The 21,226-nt window shown below is 36.9% G+C and overlaps 1 protein-coding gene across 1 annotated transcript in view; it reads left to right on the forward strand.

The window, feature by feature from the left end:
* Positions 1–20,583, forward strand: part of LOC124361804 (lachesin-like) — a 95,624-nt gene extending 75,041 nt beyond the window's left edge. Inside the window, exons 7-11 of the mRNA XM_046815786.1 lie at positions 1,307–1,444; positions 4,548–4,697; positions 5,335–5,409; positions 7,997–8,068; positions 19,147–20,583. Of these exons, the coding sequence (XP_046671742.1) occupies positions 1,307–1,444; positions 4,548–4,697; positions 5,335–5,409; positions 7,997–8,068; positions 19,147–19,268 (557 nt within the window). The 3' untranslated portion in view covers positions 19,269–20,583. The remainder of the gene's footprint in view (positions 1–1,306; positions 1,445–4,547; positions 4,698–5,334; positions 5,410–7,996; positions 8,069–19,146) is intronic.
* Positions 20,584–21,226: the final 643 nt, after the last annotated feature.

Genomic DNA, 21,226 nt, shown 5'->3' on the forward strand with positions numbered 1-21,226 from the left:
AATTTTATTTAAATAATTTAGTAATATTTTTCTAATTAGTGGTTAATCTACGACTCATTTTATATTACAAGTAATATTGCACAATTTGTAAGTTCACTTTTAACTAGTCTTACAAGTTCACTGAATCAGCAGAAACGGTGACGTGGAAAATTGAGTTAATTGTGACGCCTCATTAATGGATTCTCGTTCTGGCCTTCTTTATTAAAATGACCAGAGTTTTGCAAATTAAGCCCTTTTATTATTATAATTGTACCCACAGTTGTAATTTGAGTTGCCTAATTCTTATAATATGATATCATAAAATCAATTATATCCATATTCAACCAATCCTATAATAGTAATAATTAATAATATTTGTTGCGTTATAATTATAACATACTAGCTGTTTCCCGCGGCTTCGCACGCGTCTCTTAAGCTTTGCCCGTATATTTCTTTGCCTTCAAATAGTGTTTGGATATTTTAATATACGTAACTACTGTGTTGTAATTGCAGTTTATAATGTGCAGGCGCTTTGATAACTTGTATATCTTGCAGTACAGCCTGGTGGTTAGTTACATCAATGGGCATTGCGTATAAACCTTCTACATAGAAAAATACAAATTTTCATAGTGATCGGTCCAATAGTTTCTGAGTCTATAAAGGACAAACACACAAACATTCATTTTTATATATTATGATTGCAGAAACAGTTTAAACAAAATTTGTCGTTTCTCTTAAGCTTACTCTATGCTTTAAAACTATAAGTGTAAAGAAATTTATATATAAATATATTTTTTGTCGCATTATATATGTTTACAAAGAACAGCTGATTAAAAATTTGAAAAGACTCTTTCACTTAATAACATATGTTTGCTGCAATGCATTTCTTACGGGTATTTCTGTAACCAGTGGGGCGGAATCCTGAATCGGGAAAGGGATAAAAAGTATCCTATAACCTTCTACAGATCAAGACGAACAAATTAAAAAAAAAATTAGGCGAATCCGTCCAGCCGTTTGTGAGTGATGCTGTTACACACGAACAGTTTCATTTTTATATATATAGATTTGTAGTAAGGTTAACTATAAAATTATTAAAACCATAATTTACTCAAATACACTATTTTTCAAAATTTATATAGAAAATTTATATTAATATCCTACTTTAGACCCATTAGTACCACTGTATATATCCACAGAATCAAAAGCTAAATCGTTTTGTGGAGTGCCTTACAAAAATACCAGAATTTCAACTTCAACGTTTTTATTTTTCAACTTTATTTACTATCTGTTATACTTAGGTATATGTAGTATGTGTGTATTCCCACAGTCCCTCCTATGTTGACGATACCCAACCAGCTGGAGGGAGCGTACCTGGGTCAGGACGTGGCGCTCGAATGTCACACAGAGGCCTACCCAACCTCCATCAACTACTGGACCACGGAGCGGGGAGACATGATCGTGTCAGGTAAATATAACGTCTTATATGTATAAGTAGCCAGGACGTGGCACTCGAATGTCACACAGATGCCTACCCTATCTCCATCAACTACTGGACCACGGAGCGGCGAGACATGATCGTGTCAGGTAAATATAACTTCTTATCTGTATACGTAGCCAGGACGTGGCATTCGAATGTCACACAGATGCCTACCCAACCTCCATCAACTACTGGACCACAGAGAGGGGAGACATGATCGTGTCAGGTAAATATAACTTGTTATCTGTATAAGTAGCCAGGACGTGGCGCTCGAATGTCACACAGATGCCTACCCAACCTCCATCAACTACTGGACTACTGAGCGGCGAGACATGATCGTGTAAGGTAAATATAACTTCTTATCTCTATAAGTAGCCAGGACGTGGCAGTCGAATGTCAAATAGAGGCCTACCCAAACTTCCACCAACTACTGGACCACGGAGCGGGGAGACATGATCGTGTCAGGTAAATATAACTTCTTATCAGTTTAAGTAGCCAGGTAACATGGTCATCGAATGTCACACAGATGTACCCAACCTCCATCAACTACTGGACTACGGAGACGGCGAGACATGATCGTGTTAAATATAACGTATCTTCTGTATAAAAACCAGGACGTGGCATTCATGGTATCTCACACAAAACTGCCTACCAAAACCTTCAGTTTGCAACAACTGATTCACGGATACTAAACTGACATCGATCGAGTCAGGTGATACATATTAACTTCTTGATCTGCGTTATTATAGCAAACCTGATCATCGATACTTTTGAGCGTTAGAAAACATGAGCTTATTCTAAGGACTGGATAAAGTTAAAATTTGTTTGTAAACAAAATTGACTGTCATTTTAATATTGGACAACGTAGTCTTAGTTAAATAACAATTTATGTTCATGCGTATGAAGTTTTTTTCTATGTCAACAAGATTGAGCTATGCGCATATATATATATTTCCATGGGATTGTGGCTAAGCATCATTATAGCTTACCACTCATACACTGTCATAATGTCTCTTTCCTGCTAGGGCTAAGAAAGGATTCCTTTCCTGTATGTTGTGTATCTGTCTATCAGTTCGAAATAACAGATTGATAATGAAATGGTCTATAGACTAGAAATTTTGTATGCGACCTCAGCGAAGCATGTTAAGAAATACTTGGCCTTTTTTATAAAAATATAATCATTTAAATGAAAACTGCATTAAATAAATGTTTTTATTTCATTGTAACAAATTAAATAGCAATCATCAACACAAATTAGCTGATAAAGCTAACCATGATGCACTTTGAGCAGTTTGATTATCATGGAGTTAATCTTTAAATTGAATATTTATTTTCACTTATTTTTTTCTCTTAATATATGAATATTCTTTAAAAAATAAATGTGTTCTAGACGTATCAAAAGTTTCGAATTTTATCATCATTCTAAGATGCTAGCTTTAAACACGCTTTCAATTATGTGGGTGTAATTATTATTTACAAGAAATTCATTAAATGTGAGTGCAGTAAAACAATGTTTAAAATGTATCAAACCTGAAAAAATATATTTCTTATCAGCCAAATATACGGCACATATAACTATTGGCTGAGTGTTAACAAAATATCAAATAACTCATTTTTTTAGTTTTTAATATACTTCAGCAAGAGGAAAACATAAACTTAAATGTGATGGTAGTTGAGAGCTGGTAATTTTGAAAAATGAAGGGCCTCTACAAAATATGGAGCACTCGCACGTGCAAAAGTTAGCCTACTTTTGCCATATTTTGCAGTCTACGCCAAGGCTTTGAGGCGGGAATCTGTAACGCCTATGAACCTGTCGATGGAAAAGGCATGTGTATAAATTTGTATTGCATTTGTCATTTTCCCATCCATTTCTTCCAAGTTACACCAGATAGGTTCGAATGGACGCGCATGCGCAAACTTACAACCGCAGACGTTCAAGTACGAATGGCTCTATTAAAATTTCACGTTAAGCATTTTCTAAAGTTACAGAAGCTGTCGTCCGTGGATAATAGTGTGAAATAACCACAAATTTGACGAATTTCTATGACCTCGTCAAATTCAAACTTTCTTCTTCGTTTGAAGTTTTTTTGACGATGGAAGGATTATGAAGGAAACAGGAGTTTTCCGGACATTTGCCATCGTTCAGTGACACAATACAGTCAGCACTTCGTTTCGAGATCTCCAATATGATCTCTTCTTCATGTATATTACTAAACTAATGCATGACTAAAAAAATTGCATCAGGTCAGTTTTATTTTTTTTTTTTTTTTTTGCTGGCGAGTGCAGACCTATTGTGACCTGTTTTCTGTTGTTCAGTTTTAATAATTATTGCTTAGTTTTTATTAAGTGCTTGATTTGGAGGTAGTGTGCATGGAATAAACACACAACATGGCTGTGGTGCTTTCTCACTTATGCGTGTCACAACGCTTTGGTATGTTTTATATCATTTAACCTAGGTTGGAGTCATGCATTACTTTAGTAATTGACGTGATCACATTGCAGATCTCTAAACGTAGTGTTACTGATTGTATTGTAACACTGAATGATGGAAAATGTCCGGAAGAATCGTGTTTCGTTCTAAAAAGTTCTTGTTATCGCAAAAACTTTTCATCTTTTATAATACAATTTTTTTGGCATGACGTTAATAAAACTCGCGCATGTACCTGTCAAAGTGAGCAGTTTAGTTAATTTGGGACGATGATTTCACTTATGAACGTTCTCTTCTGTAAAACCTTAATACTATTTTGTAGGTTTATCGTCATATTAACACAAACAAATTTCAAACAGAAAAATCATTACAATACGCATCAAATATGCAACAAACATTAATAGAATAAATCAGTTTCATGAGGAACTTTCATATATTGCATTCCATCATTCTGTCGCCAGGCCATAATTATGAGGCAATGTATGTTTAGCGTGATTGCAATTAAGGATTGCCTCACTCCAACAACAAACATACTCTTGAATGAAGCTTGTTTAACCATTTCATCAATGGAATTTTGTTTCATAGCAAACTATGAAATACATGAACACGTGCAATAAAAAAATATTTTCATGGTTCTATCTATTATGTTTCAAATATTTTCAGGTGACAAGTACGAATCAGTGTCCGTGGACAACGGCTACAGCAAGTATATGATGCTCAAAATAAGATCTGTGAACAAGGAGGACTTTGGCTCATACCAATGTGTGGCCAAGAACTCTCTCGGAGAAACTGATGGTGTTATTAAACTTGATGGTGAGTCCTGAATCTAGAATATTCCATATTTATAGTATTGGCTCGTACCAATTTACGTAATTTTGGTTTGTAACATAGATAACAAAACCTGAAATTGTGTTTTATACAACTAGTGTCAGGAACATCTGAATAATTCAATATACAGTAGAACCTCTTTAATCCGGCACGTTTGGAATTCAACGCTTGCCGGATTAAAGAAAATTCCGGACTATGGAGGTTATTTATAAAAATACAGGAGTCGTATAAAAATAATACAATTTGGGGAATACAAACTTTTAATGTATGTATTTATTATTTCAACATGGGTTATTTAAACAATATAAATAATGTATGTATCGGAGAAATATTAAAATGCATTTTTTAAGTTCAGTACATGATGAAATAAATTTCAATACAGTATGAAGTTTACTGATCATAGCGTGACGCTTTGTGCCTCTTGGGTGTCGTCGGTAGCTGTCGAGTTGCTCACTTTACAATGTTCATTGTGAAAGCAATTTTATCATTTTTGTCTATTGCCGTTGATGCCGGATTATAGTCAATTCCGGACTATAGAATTCTGGATAAAGGAGGTTTTACTGTATTAGCGATATAATTAAAATTTAGAAAATTGATTATTATTGTTGTTGTTGACTTTCAGAGATACCTGCCCCTGTATTGAAGCCTTTTGGCACCGCTAACTTATCAGAAGAACTGAGCAACTACATATACAAAGGTAGGATTTTCACTTAATACATTAAATTAATATCAAAGAAGAAATTTATTATTTTTTTTTATCTAACACGATGATTAAGTGTATTCGCCAGCATCCTAATTCACTGCGAACAAATCTTACTACGTAGACAAAATGTTCACACAGCGGATAAACTCGCATGAATTCACAATAACTTACTATCATGAATAATGTATCTTCATTTGCTTATTTGAAACGTTTGTTGGTCGTGAAAAACAAGTGTATGAAGGAGAAAATATTAGATTTCATTATCTATACCATGTGTAGTGTAGGATAAAGTGTTTTTGGGATTAAACAGAATTCTGCCAGTGGCAATATCCGTCTAGGAATGCCGATTGAAAAACTGATTTATAGAAAGTATCCACCATACCTTCATTTTTATATACGAGAGTTTGAATTGTTCAAAACTTTCACTCCTGAAGGAGGCATTCGTAAAAAAACAAAAAGTGGTTTAATCATCTTATTTTACACCCGTTTAATTGCTTAACAAAACGCAAAAACTTTAAATAAGTTTTTGTTAAAAAATGTCGTTGTATAACCTATCGTTAATACGTTTTTATTATTAATATGTAATTTTTATTATATTTATTATTTTTATTATGTAAAAGTCTTGTGGTTCCCCTAACCTAATGATGTTATTTGACAAAGTCAGTTTTCCAGAACGGTGATGTGAGAGAGGGAAATGAATTACATTTTTTTTAATCTCATAAAATAAATCTGCATATTAGTTGTCTTTCAAAAGCTTATTTAATTATATACGTGTATTGCAAGGGGAATCCAATAAATAGACAAACTATTCTGAAGAAGACACCAGTTATATGCACAAAACAGGAAATATCCTACAATTGAACATAATATTACCTAACACGTATGCACCTATCCTAATTAGTCTTATACCCACTGCAAATAATCCTAGCGTTGTTGTACGAGTATACTTTTCAAAAACGATTTGGCGTCCTCTAAAATTCCTCTTGAACTTATATGCCCGATGTCATTTTTCCTTTAAGGCACAAAACAAATGGTAATCACATATTATTAAATCCAGGCTTAAGGAAGATGAATTAGTACCTCCTAGTCAATTTGATCGATGGCCTAACTGATGTGTATGTATTGTTTTACTGGAAAATACACCTCTCCTGTGAGATCCGTGACGGCTATCTTTGATGACTGGCTTCAACGAGTTCAAAAGCATATCTTAGTGGGATTTCCCGTTTGTTGTGCGCTGTTCTTCGAGATAATAATAAAAAGCCACGCACTCAACCTTGAAAAACACAGCCAACATGACTTGGCTAGACGGTCAGTTACTGAGTCACGACCACCTTTATAGCGTTCCATAAATTATACAGGTCTCCGTGGTTCATACATCTTTCACCGTACACTTTAGTCATTAGAAAGTACAAATTAGTTGGGTTTTCATCTTCAGAAAGTAAAACAAAAACAAAAATGTCAAAACGTTGGTAAAACAATGTGGAATTTTGAGATGGATTTTCCATCGATAAAACTGAATTTTGAGGTTATAAACACAACAGTTTTTACTCTTCAGCAGATCAAGACAACCCAGTGATACCAACTTAAAGTTGGCAAGGTATATGACTTCTGCTATGAAAGGTATTCGGCAGACACATTTCTCTCTTCATTTATTAAATGTATTTGTAAAATATAATTAAAAGCATCTAAATAACGCCTTATATTAGATATTTAATAATTATTATTTCATTATTATGTGGTTTCATCGTCTAATACATAGTGGAGAATGATTTTATACATTTTCACAATATTTATCCTTTCAAAAATAGGCAGATGAGTGTATTACAATATTCCAGGCGACCTCATTTTAATGATTTAGTATTTTCTCTCATTTAAGAAAACCATAAATTTCTAAATATGTTTCGTGCTGCACAAAATCGGCTCTACTTTTATTAATAACTGAATCACTAAAATTGTGTTACTACTCCTTAAATTGGAATGTTTTCTTTGTATTTTCATAACCAATACACCGGTTCTCTAGAATACACTTATGAGTAAAATATTAAATTTGCTCCACTAAAATATAAACAAATTAATCAAATTTACACTTGAACGAATCTCTTCACTCGTTCGAGTGACTATAGAATTAAAGTGTTAACTTTCTTTAAAAAAATCCCCGATTCTCTTGCATAAAATACCTTCAATCGTGAATTAGATTACCCACCATAAGAGTAACATTGTGTAACCGTGCCATAGATTGACACTAAAACAGTACTACCTGTTCAGATCCATTCAGTCTGTGACACTAAAATCTACTACCTGAGAAAAGTATAAAGTTCATTATATTTTCCAAAAGAAATTATATTCTTTTTTTATGATGAATAAACTACCTATAATGGCCTTATTTTATATTTTATTTTTTTAACGTTAGACCTATTTTATCTAACATTTTGTTATGACCTGAATAAACGACTACTGATTGACTTAATCTGACTCTTAATTAGGAAAAACATATAGTATACCTACTACTAAGGATTAGCAAACATCATTTGATTGTTAAAATTAATATTACAAAATTAGTTAAAAATACATATATTTTCAGGACGAGGAAAGTTTCAAGACAGTGATGGTTTCGGGAGCAATGCCATAAGCGATTATCAGTGGCAAGAATCAGGTATGATTTTAATTTCTACTTCAAAAAAATAATTTTAGAAAACGTTTTGTTGTATTATTCCAACATATAGCTGTTTAAAATCATCCAAAAGTAGTGCTATTGATTCAATATTTTGTTTACCTTAAGACAAGTTTGTTCCGATAGATAGTAATTAGGACACTTGCCGATGGCTGCAAATCCCTAAATTACGGTATTAATTATTAATAGAGGATTGACTACGTGGCTGCATTACACCACATGCTAACATCATACGTGTCACCGTGTACGTAATAATATTTAAAAAAACTTTTAAATCTACCTACAAGACGATATTCTCAGAGAAATCAAAGTTCCTAAAAAAATATGCATTCATAAAAATAAAAATCTTTATGGGAGTGCTTATGCTCTGATGAAAATTATAACAGATTAAAATTAAAGCACAGGGAGCAAGCTCATCAAATTATGTTGAGGAGAAAAAATCTATTTGGTATAGTTTAATATAACTTTTTAAATAGTTTTTATAGATTCTAAATTTGTCAAAAATTACAAGTTGTATTCCACACTTTATATATATATATATATATATATATATATATATATATATATATATATATATATAAAATGTTGAATCGGAAAAAGTGAGCGCTCTGTGGTGTAATAGTAGCACATTCACCCGGCAAGTGAGAGATCCGGGTTCGACTCCCGGCGGAGCAAGTAGGCTACTTTTTACGATTCAATGTTTATTGAAATTAAATAAGGCTATTGCCATTTATACAATTTAATGTAAATAAAAGTCGTTTGACAGGTATTTGGTCTTCCGATCATATGTTAGTTTGCTTATTTAAACGCATATGTGACAGATACGGCCAAATACAAAATAATTGAATCGGAAAAAGTGAGCGCTCTGTGGTGTAATGGTAGCACATTCACCCGGCAAGTGAGAGATCCGGGTTCGACTCCCGGCGGAGCAAGTACTTTTTTTGATTCAATGTTTATTGAAATTAGATAAGGCTATTGCCATTTATATAATTTAATGTAAATAAAAGTCGTTTGACAGGTATTTGGTCTTCCGATCATATGTTAGTTTTCTTATTTAAACGCATATGTGACAGATACGGCCAAATACAATATAATTGAATCGGAAAAAGTGAGCGCTCTGTGGTGTAATGGTATATATATATATATATTTCGAGGGATTTAAATCTAAATGTCTTCAGGAAGTTTTAAATATACATACAAAAATACAAAACTATAAAACGTAAACAAGAATCAATAAAGCATAAATGTAAACACAGTGCATAACATTTGATAAGGTCTAGCTGACGTGAAATTTTTCTAATTTAATCTTGTTGGAACCGTTTATTTTTAGAAAGTATGGAATACAACTTGTAATTTTTAACAAATTTTGAATCTATAAAAACTATAAAAAGAATAAAATTTAATTGAATCCACTGCATATATCATGGAGGTTTAAGTCCACAATGGTTTTTTTGTTTATATCATCATTTAGGAAACAACACCAACAATTACCAACGATTTTATTTTCTAATTAGTGATCACATATGAAATAGTATGAAACCATGCTATTTCTTACATTATATTTACACTGCAAGAATAACGAAAAGTCATTATAATTTAATTAAGTTCTATTGCATTGTTGCTTGCTTGTGTATGGGCTATTCCTATTTTGTAAAATAAAAAAAAAAAACGGATATGTCATAAATCTATATGTATAACATAACATTTTAATACTTTTTATTTTATGCAAGTAATTTCCAGAGCAAATCTATGCTGTGCCGGCCTCAAGCAATCACTTATAGTGATTTGTGGGCGGTTTACATTAATAATGTTGGCTATTACAAGCCTTTCGCAAACCATTTACAACGTATGTAAATATTTATGTAAACGCTACATTAATCTGAAACGACTTAATTATGACTTGATTGAATGATTGTTTTAGATCTTTAATTCATATTTGATAGTATTATTGTAACAGTTATTGATATTATATATATATTTAAAGGATCTGTAGTAATTGTTTTATTTGCTACAAGCACAATAGTATAAGAGTAATTATAAAAAATAAAGAGTGAAATATAGTAATATTACATTTTAATTTCAGTAGCGTAATGATTTGTATAAGGATATATTTCATTATATTGTTTTGCATTTCATGTGAAAAAATGAATTAGCTACCGGAAATTAAAATGGAAAAGTATTAAAGCCTACAAAAATACTTTAAAGGTATATAAACATTTTAAAATATAATACATTCATTTTATTCTTACGATCGTTGACCCATAGAACTTGAAAAGCGGTAATAAAAATTCCAAATATTAATAATTTAGAAAGTTTTTGTTGGTGTCTTTCTATTGTAAAAGAAAGAAAATAATGTTAATACCAGATTTTTTTTATTTAATAAATATATTTTTGTACCACCAACCTTGGTTTATCGTAAACTGATATATCCACAATGATTGGAATATACATATAATCGTATTCAATGCTTAATTCTATCATCCACTGCAGTAGTTAAAATAACAATTTAAAATTAATTGCATTCCGCAGAAATCAATTTTAATAAGTAAATGCACTATTTGATTCCTGGGTCTTGATTGGAGTGGAGAACGTTGTTAAGAAAGAAGATGTTCTATTTCTTAAATAGAGTCTTATTAACATTAAACATTAATGCACTTATGATACGATTAGCAATTTCCAGTTTCTTTTTCTATAACTAGCCATCGCTTGGATACCTTCCTAAAGTCCAATGACATAACAGGAGTACTTCATTAAACGCATTCATTCAACGCAAAGTAAATCCAGTGGATGTAGTATGATAAATCTATTTTGTAGGCCATCCATAGCACACTATACAGTATCCTTTACAGTCGTTACATCGAGTATTGAATGTGAAATACCACCCATCACTTTAGTGATTTGTTACAGGCACGTTTAAACTACAGTCGTTACGCAGAATATTGAATGTGAGGTACCGCCATTCACCGTAGTGACATATGACAGGCACGTTCAAACTACAGTCGTTACGCAGAGTATTGAATGTGGGGACCGCCCTTCACCGTAGTGACATATGACAGGCACGTTCAAACTACAGTCGTTACGCAGAGTATTGAATGTGAGGTACCGCCATTCACCGTAGTGACATATGACAGGCACGTTCAAACTACAGTCGTTACGCAGAGTATTGAATGTGAGGTACCGCCCTTCACCGTAGTGACATATGACAGGCACGTTCAAACTACAGTCGTTACGCAGAGTATTGAATGTGAGGTACCGCCATTCACCGTAGTGACATATGACAGGCACGTTCAAACTACAGTCGTTACGCAGAGTATTGAATGTGAGGTACCGCCCTTCACCGTAGTGACATGTGACAGGCACGTTCAAACTACAGTCGTTACACAGAGTATTGAATGTGAGGTACCGCCCTTCACCGTAGTGACATATGACAGGCACGTTCAAACTACAGTCGTTACGCAGAGTATTGAATGTGAGGTACCGCCATTCACTGTAGTGACATGTGACAGGCACATTCAAACTACAGTCGTTACACAGAGTATTGAATGTGAGGACCGCCCATCACTGTAGTGACATGTGACAGGCCGGTTCACACTACAGTCGTTACACAGAGCATTGAATGTGAGGCACCGCCCATCACTGTAGTGACATGTGACAGGCCGGTTCACACTACAGTCGTTACACAGAGTATTGAATGTGAGAACCGCCCATCACTGTAGTGACATGTGACAGGCCGGTTCACACTACAGTAGTTACACAGAGTATTGAATGTGAGGCACCGCCCATCACTGTAGTGACATGTGACAGGCCGGTTCACACTACAGTCGTTACACAGAGTATTGAATGTGAGGCAACGCCCATCACTGTAGTGACATGTGACAGGCCGGTTCACACTACAGTCGTTACACAGAGTATTGAATGTGAGGCACCGCCCATCACTGTAGTGACATGTGACAGGCCGGTTCACACTACAGTCGTTATACAGAGCATTGAATGTGAGAACCGCCCCATATGTGACAGGCCGGTTCACACTACAGTCGTTACACAGAGTATTGAATGTGAGGCACCGCCCATCACTGTAGTGACATGTGACAGGCCGGTTCACACTACAGTCGTTACACAGAGTATTGAATGTGAGAACCGCCCATCATTGTAGTGACACGTGACAGGCCGGTTCACACTACAGTCGTTACGCAGAGTATTGAATGTGAGGTACCGCCATTCACTGTAGTGACATGTGACAGGCCGGTTCACACTACAGTCGTTACACAGAGTATTGAATGTGAGAACCGCCCATCACTGTAGTGACATGTGACAGGCCGGTTCACACTACAGTCGTTTACACAGAGTATTGAATGTGAGGAACCGCCCATCACTGTAGTGACATATGACAGGCCGGTTCACACTACAGTCGTTACATAGAGTATTGAATGTGAGGACCGCCCATCACTGTAGTGACATGTGACAGGCCGGTTCACACTACAGTCGTTACACAGAGTATTGAATGTGAGAACCGCCCATCACTGTAGTGACATGTGACAGGCCGGTTCACACTACAGTCGTTACACAGAGTATTGAATGTGAGAACCGCCCATCACTGTAGTGACACGTGACAGGCCGGTTCACACTACAGTCGTTACACAGAGTATTGAATGTGAGAACCGCCCATCACCGTAGTGACATGTGACAGGCCGGTTCACACTACAGTCGTTACACAGAGTATTGAATGTGAGGAACCGCCCATCACTGTAGTGACATGTGACAGGCACGTTCAAACTACAGTAGTTACACAGAGTATTGAATGTGAGGCACCGCCCATCACTGTAGTGACATGTGACAGGCCGGTTCACACTACAGTCGTTACACAGAGTATTGAATGTGAGGCACCGCCCATCACTGTAGTGACATGTGACAGGCCGGTTCACACTACAGTCGTTACACAGAGTATTGAATGTGAGAACCGCCCATCACTGTAGTGACACGTGACAGGCCGGTTCACACTACAGTAGTTACACAGAGTATTGAATGTGAGGCACCGCCCATCACTGTAGTGACATGTGACAGGCCGGTTCACACTACAGTCGTTACACAGAGTATTGAATGTGAGGCACCGCCCATCACTGTAGTGACATGTGACAGGCCGGTTCACACTACAGTCGTTACACAGAGTATTGAATGTGAGGCACCGCCCATCACTGTAGTGACATGTGACAGGCCGGTTCACACTACAGTCGTTACACAGAGTATTGAATGTGAGGACCGCCCATCACTGTAGTGACATGTGACAGGCCGGTTCACACTACAGTCGTTACACAGAGTATTGAATGTGAGGCACCGCCCATCACTGTAGTGACATGTGACAGGCCGGTTCACACTACAGTCGTTACACAGAGTATTGAATGTGAGGACCGCCCATCACTGTAGTGACATGTGACAGGCCGGTTCACACTACAGTCGTTACACAGAGTATTGAATGTGAGGACCGCCCATCACTGTAGTGACATGTGACAGGCCGGTTCACACTACAGTCGTTACAGAGCATGAATGTGAAGTGACAGAATTGTGACGTGACAGGCCGGTTCACACTACAGTCGTTACACAGAGTATTGAATGTGAGGACCGTCACTGTGACATGTAACAGGCCGGTTCACACTACAGTCGTTACACAGAGTATTGAATGTGAGGACCGCCCATCACTGTAGTGACATGTGACAGGCCGGTTCAAACTACAGTCGTTACACAGAGTATTGAATGTGAGGTACCGCCATTCACTGTAGTGACATGTGACAGGCACGGTTCAAACTACAGTCGTTACACAGAGTATTGAATGTGAGGGACCGCCCATCACTGTAGTGACATGTGACAGGCCGGTTCACACTACAGTCGTTACACAGAGTATTGAATGTGAGAACCGCCCATCACTGTAGTGACATGTGACAGGCCGGTTCACACTACAGTCGTTACACAGAGCATTGAATGTGAGGACCGCCCATCACTTAGTGACATGTGACAGGCCGGTTCACACTACAGTCGTTACACAGAGTATTGAATGTGAGGACCGCCCATCACTGTGACACGTGACAGTACAGGCTACAGCCGTTACACACTACAGTAGTTACACAGAGTATTGAATGTGAGAACCGCCCATCACTGTAGTGACATGTGACAGGCACGGTTCACACTACAGTCGTTACACAGAGTATTGAATGTGAGAACCGCCCATCACTGTAGTGACATGTGACAGGCTGGTTCACACTACAGTAGTTACACAGAGTATTGAATGTGAGAACCGCCCATCACTGTAGTGACATGTGACAGGCCGGTTCACACTACAGTCGTTACACAGAGTATTGAATGTGAGAACCGCCCATCACTGTAGTGACATGTGACAGGCCGGTTCACACTACAGTCGTTACACAGAGTATTGAATGTGAGAAACGCCCATCACTGTAGTGACACGTGACAGGCCGGTTCACACTACAGTCGTTACACAGAGCATTGAATGTGAGAACCGCCCATCACTGTAGTGACATGTGACAGGCCGGTTCACACTACAGTCGTTACACAGAGTATTGAATGTGAGGACCGCCCATCACTGTAGTGACACGTGACAGGCCGGTTCACACTACAGTCGTTACACAGAGTATTGAATGTGAGAACCGCCCATCAATGTAGTGACACGTGACAGGCCGGTTCACACTACAGTCGTTACACAGAGTATTGAATGTGAGAACCGCCCATCACTGTAGTGACATGTGACAGGCTGGTTTACACTACAGTAGTTACACAGAGTATTGAATGTGAGGCACCGCCCATCACTGTAGTGACATGTGACAGGCCGGTTCACACTACAGTCGTTACACAGAGTATTGAATGTGAGGCACCGCCCATCACTGTAGTGACATGTGACAGGCCGGTTCACACTACAGTCGTTACACAGAGTATTGAATGTGAGAACCGCCCATCACTGTAGTGACACGTGACAGGCCGGTTCACACTACAGTAATTACACAGAGTATTAAATGTGAGGCACCGCCCATCACTGTAGTGACATGTGACAGGCCGGTTCACACTACAGTCGTTACACAGAGTATTGAATGTGAGGCAACCGCCCATCACTGTAATGACATGTAACAGGCCGGTTCACACTACAGTCGTTACACAGAGTATTGAATGTGAGGACCGCCCATCACTGTAGTGACATGTGACAGGCCGGTTCACACTACAGTCGTTACACAGAGTATTGAAGCATTGAATGTGAGGACCGCCCATCACGTATGTGACAGGCCGGTTCACACTACAGTCGTTACACAGAGTATTGAATGTGAGGCACCGCCCATCACTGTAAGTGACATGTGACAGGCCGGTTCACACTACAGTCGTTACACAGAGTATTGAATGTGAGGACCGCCCATCATTGTAGTGACACGTGACAGGCCGGTTCACACTACAGTAGTTACACAGAGTATTGAATGTGAGGACCGCCCATCACTGTATGACACATGTGACAGGCACGTTCAAACTACAGTCGTTACACAGAGTATTGAATGTGAGGGACCGCCCCTTCACTGTAGTGACATGTGACAGGCCGGTTCACACTACAGTCGTTACACAGAGTATTGAATGTGAGGAACCGCCCATCACTGTAAGTGACATGTGACAGGCCGGTTCACACTACAGTCGTTACACAGAGTATTGAATGTGAGGACCGCTCATCATTGTAATGACACGTGACAGGCCGGTTCACACTACAGTAGTTACACAGAGTATTGAATGTGAGGCACCGCCCATCACTGCAGTGACACGTGACACAGGCCGGTTCACACTACAGTCGTTACACAGAGTATTGAATGTGAGGAACCGCCCATCACTGTAGTGACATGTGACAGGCCGGTTCACACTACAGTCGTTACACAGAGTATTGAATGTGAGGACCGCCCATCACTGTTAGTGACATGTGACAGGCTGGTTCACACTACAGTAGTTACACAGAGTATTGAATGTGAGGACCGCCCATCACTGTAATGACATGTGTAACAGGCCGGTTCACACTACAGTCGTTACACAGAGTATTGAATGTGAGGACCGCCCATCACTGTAGTGACATGTGTAACAGGCCGGTTCACACTACAGTCGTTACACAGAGTATTGAATGTGAGGACCGCCCATCACTGTAGTGACACGTGACAGGCCGGTTCACACTACAGTCGTTACACAGAGTATTGAATGTGAGGAACCGCCCATCACTGTAAGTGACATGTAACAGGCCGGTTCACACTACAGTCGTTACACAGAGTATTGAATGTGAGGACCGCCCATCACTGTAGTGACACGTGTAACAGGCCGGTTCACACTACAGTCGTTACACAGAGTATTGAATGTGAGGACCGCCCATCACTGTAATGACGTGTAACAGGCCGGTTCACACTACAGTCGTTACATAGAGTATTGAATGTGAGGACCGCCCATCAATGACGTGTAACAGGCCGGTTCACACTACAGTAGTTACACAGAGTATTGAATGTGAGGACCGTCACACGTGTAACAGGCCGGTTACACAGAGTATTACACATGTGAGCATTGTAATGTGAGAACCATTACACTGTAGTGACAGTGACAGGCTGGTGTTACACTACAGTAGTTACACAGAGTATTGAATGTGAGGCACCGCCCATCACTGTAGTGACATGTGACAGGCCGGTTCACACTACAGTCGTTACACAGAGCATTGAATGTGAGAACCGCCCATCACTGTAGTGACATGTGACAGGCTGGTTTACACTACAGTAGTTACACAGAGTATTGAATGTGAGGCACCGCCCATCACTGTAGTGACACGTGACAGGCCGGTTCATACTACAGTCGTTACACAGAGCATTGAATGTGAGAACCGCCCATCACTGTAGTGACATGTGACAGGCTGGTTTCACACTACAGTAGTTACACAGAGTATTGAATGTGAGGCACCGCCCATCACCGTAGTGACATGTGACAGGCCGGTTCACACTACAGTCGTTACACAGAGTATTGAATGTGAGGCAACGCCCATCACTGTAGTGACGTGTAACAGGACTGATCGCATACTGTCATCAGCTTCGTTAAATCAATTTCTTAGGCTTCTGTATTGTTGCCATACAGTGTTTCTCCCCAATTGGTCAGAACTCAGAGGGTCTGCATGCTGTAAGCTTTGCATCGTTTTAACACTCAGTGATATAGTCTATGATTTTCATAAATATAAAATTACGGTGAACCGTGAAAGTTCTTTTTCTGCTCTTCTTTTCTTCTCTTTTGGCTAATTTTTGAAGCGTTATCAAACAGTCAACGCTGGATTGTTTGGAACGGGTTGTGTAAGACTCTTTCCATTTTCATTGAATCTTGCAGGTAACTGGGACATGACGGCGAAGGAAAGGTACAGTTTAATCCACGTTTGTTAGCGGTTTCGCTTCTCTCTGTAAATTAAAATTCATCTAAAAAGACAGTAAAACAAAAAAAAAAAAAACAGTAGCAGTCGTGGGACTGCCGATAGAAGTGAAAACGGAACTATTAAGTTGAGAGTAATTAACAATACGTTATAGTAGCAGTACATCTGTAGGCTAATTGTAAATGTGACGCGTTTTTAATTTTCCAATTTTAAAATCTACGAAAAAATATTATCAAATAACTAGAAATCTATTTTACCACGCTAGTAAGATAAATCTTATACCGTAATAATACTCATTTCATGATGAAGAGGTTAAATATCAAAAACATAATTAAAATGAATAATGCTAAATTTTAAATACAAATATTCGTACAAATATTAAAAATGTTTAAAAATATATTCGTTGTTTTCATTATTCATTTATCTGTATAAAAATATTAATATGTTTCATACTCACTTTTGAACTTCCCACGTGGTCAATTTAACTTTACTTACGGATAAAGTATATAATTGCAATAACAATTAAAACCCACAATATTTTTAAAAACTAATAAATTAGTTAAATTAACTTAAGGTATTTTTATTGCACAATAAACTAATTTATTGAGTTATTACGGTATCAGTGAGCCAATGCGCCAACTACAGTTCCGGCAGAAACGTTCACTCATCACTTCATACGCTACTACAGGCTAAACTAAACTTCCAATAAAAAAAATGATAAATTACAAAAAAAAATATTCATCTATTTTCACACAACTTTCTCGCTGACAAATTTTGTCTGACCAAAAAATAAAAAAAATCCTCGCTTACTACTTTTTTCTTGTCATTGTAAACGCTATGTAAAATGTAAACAATAATCATAATTATTTCGAAATTTTTTTAATATTTAAAAATGTAACCAATAGATTGCCAATATTAAGAGCTTTAATTTGACGCATCTTACAGAATTGTACGACATTGGCTTCACTTTTAAATCGCGAGAGGAAGCCGTAAAGGTCACTGATTTTCGCAGTCTGTTTTCATACTCCGCCGGGACAGTTTTAACACAGCGAGACTGACTTTTTCATGCAGGTTAGTATCATTAGCATGTCGGTGACGCGAACCGAGGATTTTACCCTCTACCAAAACGCTCAACGCGCCTAAAGAAGTTTTCACTTCAAAAATATTATCAATTTTGTTCAATAGAGATAAGCCAGGGATAAGAGAAGAAATTACCTATGCACACTATTTTATCGTGACCAATAAGTTAAAGGTTTTAGTCACAATTTTAGATATTGAAATTCTACAATTATTATTTCAGAAAAAGAAGCAGTCAAATAAACCAACCTTTTTTAATAAACATTTACTAACATCATGATTTTGAAAGAATAACAGTATTTTTGAAATTTTCCATAGTTTTTTTTTATAAATATGTGAAAATGCTCTTGTATTTCAAATTACCCATCACCAATAATGAATTGCAAAGGACCTTAACTTCATCAAAATTTGTGAGCTCAAATATACGTTATTTGTTCTAAATTAAATACATCAGAGTATTGAAAAATGAAAGGGTAAAATTCGAAACGTGCTGTACGTTATTTGAAAATATTTGTCATTTTTAATTAGTTAACATGTATACTAAAATGGCTCTTTTGTTTTACAGAATACGGAGAGTTCGGATACATTCCACCTTCCCCCCGGGTGCCCTCACCTGGACTGACTGACCGGGGAGCTGTCCACTTCATCAGCTGTCATATGATCTTCCTTGCCCTTCTGATCAGCTGACTATATCACCAACAGTGGTGAATAACCATTCCTTAAAAGCCTACAACGTTGCCATATCTAATGCAACCTAACTGCTGCAGGGTTGCTACATCTGTATAATTATATGGTTGCTACAACACACGTCATTTAGTTCACGTTTGGAGTATTCACTCTCTTATACTTCCGGCAAGTTACATCTTCTGGAAGCATATGATGATTTATTTAGTTTGTTAAAAAAATAATGAGGTAATCTTACTTCTGTGGCTAGCATAGTCAGGGTCATGTCTATCATCTAATTTTACAGTTCACACCATGTCAGAATATTCTTAACACACTTAATCTCAATTTTGATGCAGTTTTGGTGTAACTGATTTATAGCTCTTTGCAAAGATACAAAAATTTTTCAAGATTTCAACACTTGTGTTGTCAGTGTTTTATTCAACACAGTGTGAACCGAAATCTTATATGGTAATAATAAAGATTATACCAATTACATTTTTAATTTAATAAGTTTACAAACGAAGTTGAAAATTCTTTGCTTATAACTAACAACTACTTATCTTTATTGTAACAATCATGACGTGAAAAATTTCGTAATATAAGAAGAGTGATTTATCATTAACCAATATACTTAGTAATGGCAATAGATTTTGTGCAAGATTGTTAATATATCCTTATGAGGGCTTCCGTTGATTAAAATACTCACATATTAATGTTTCTTGTATTATAACAAATAATATGAATAAGAAAACCTTGGGAACCACTGTAATATCAGCTAATCATGGAAATATGAATGTATCAGATATCTTGTCTGCAAATAGTTATTTTAATCAATGATTTTGTATGCTTTCTCCGAAAAATTATGTAGATTGATAGAATATTTGTAGGTGTTTCCTCAAGGTATACATTATGGTGCTACATTTGACAGGTACGTTCTGTTAGAAAAATGTTATAAGAAACTTTAAAATATCCCAAGATATTATAAAATAAGATCTGCGCATTTTGGCTCGTTAGACTTATATAAAAATGTTATCGTCATATTGGTTCACAGCGGGGATTTCCAACATTAAAAATAATGGAAATAACAATCTTAAATTTGATTAAAAATAAGTTTAAAATGTTAAATTCCTCACATACTGTGCCTGATACTTGATGACAATTTTTCAGTGCTCCATTTTCTTAAGTATAAAAATAAAATCATACAGCAATAACATTCTTGGTGATGTAACATGTTTTGTATTATAGTTATGATGATGTCCCTTGAGTCTTTTATGATAAAAACTAGAATAGTAAGTAAATACTGTATTTTGTGTAAGCTGATGTATGTACATATACTTGTAAATATATTGTACAAATGAAAATAAATAGCCTTAACGAAAAAGTATTGTCACATTTTTAATGACACCTAACTTGTAATGAGATCCGTAAGTTTGACAAAGTTTTTTATTAGTTTAACTGCACTTAATTATGTAGTGTAATAATTAATTAATTATATTCGTTAGAGTAGATAGACAGGAGAATACTTTCCCTAATCACTTCAAAATCTGTGTATTAACTGGCAGTTCATAACATCATTTAGAAAAGAAACTACAATTTAGTAACCTATCTATCCTAACAAATCATTGTCCATAAACTAAGAAAATTATACGGGAGTGTCTTTGTCAGTGTTGAAGACTGTTGTCCATTATAATGTTGCAATTCCACGTCCCTGCCTTATAACAATTTTACCTTATCCACCACACAGTCCGGAGCGATAATCAGTTGACCCTTGTCCACTAGTTATCGATTTTCCTAGAACAGCTGATAAGTCCGATTAGCAGCCCCTGTCGGACATTTGCCGGGAGTGCTCCGACAGTGTTTCTGTGTCCCGTATATTGCACCGCGTTTCTCATTCTCGTGTCGTGATCGCGTTTTGAAGTGGTTTCGGTGAAGTGTGTTCATCATAAATCTCGTAATTTGTACATGAAACAGTTACCCCC

The sequence above is a fragment of the Homalodisca vitripennis genome, chromosome 5 (genome assembly GCF_021130785.1).
Source record: "Homalodisca vitripennis isolate AUS2020 chromosome 5, UT_GWSS_2.1, whole genome shotgun sequence".
Classification (NCBI taxonomy): domain Eukaryota; kingdom Metazoa; phylum Arthropoda; class Insecta; order Hemiptera; family Cicadellidae; genus Homalodisca; species Homalodisca vitripennis.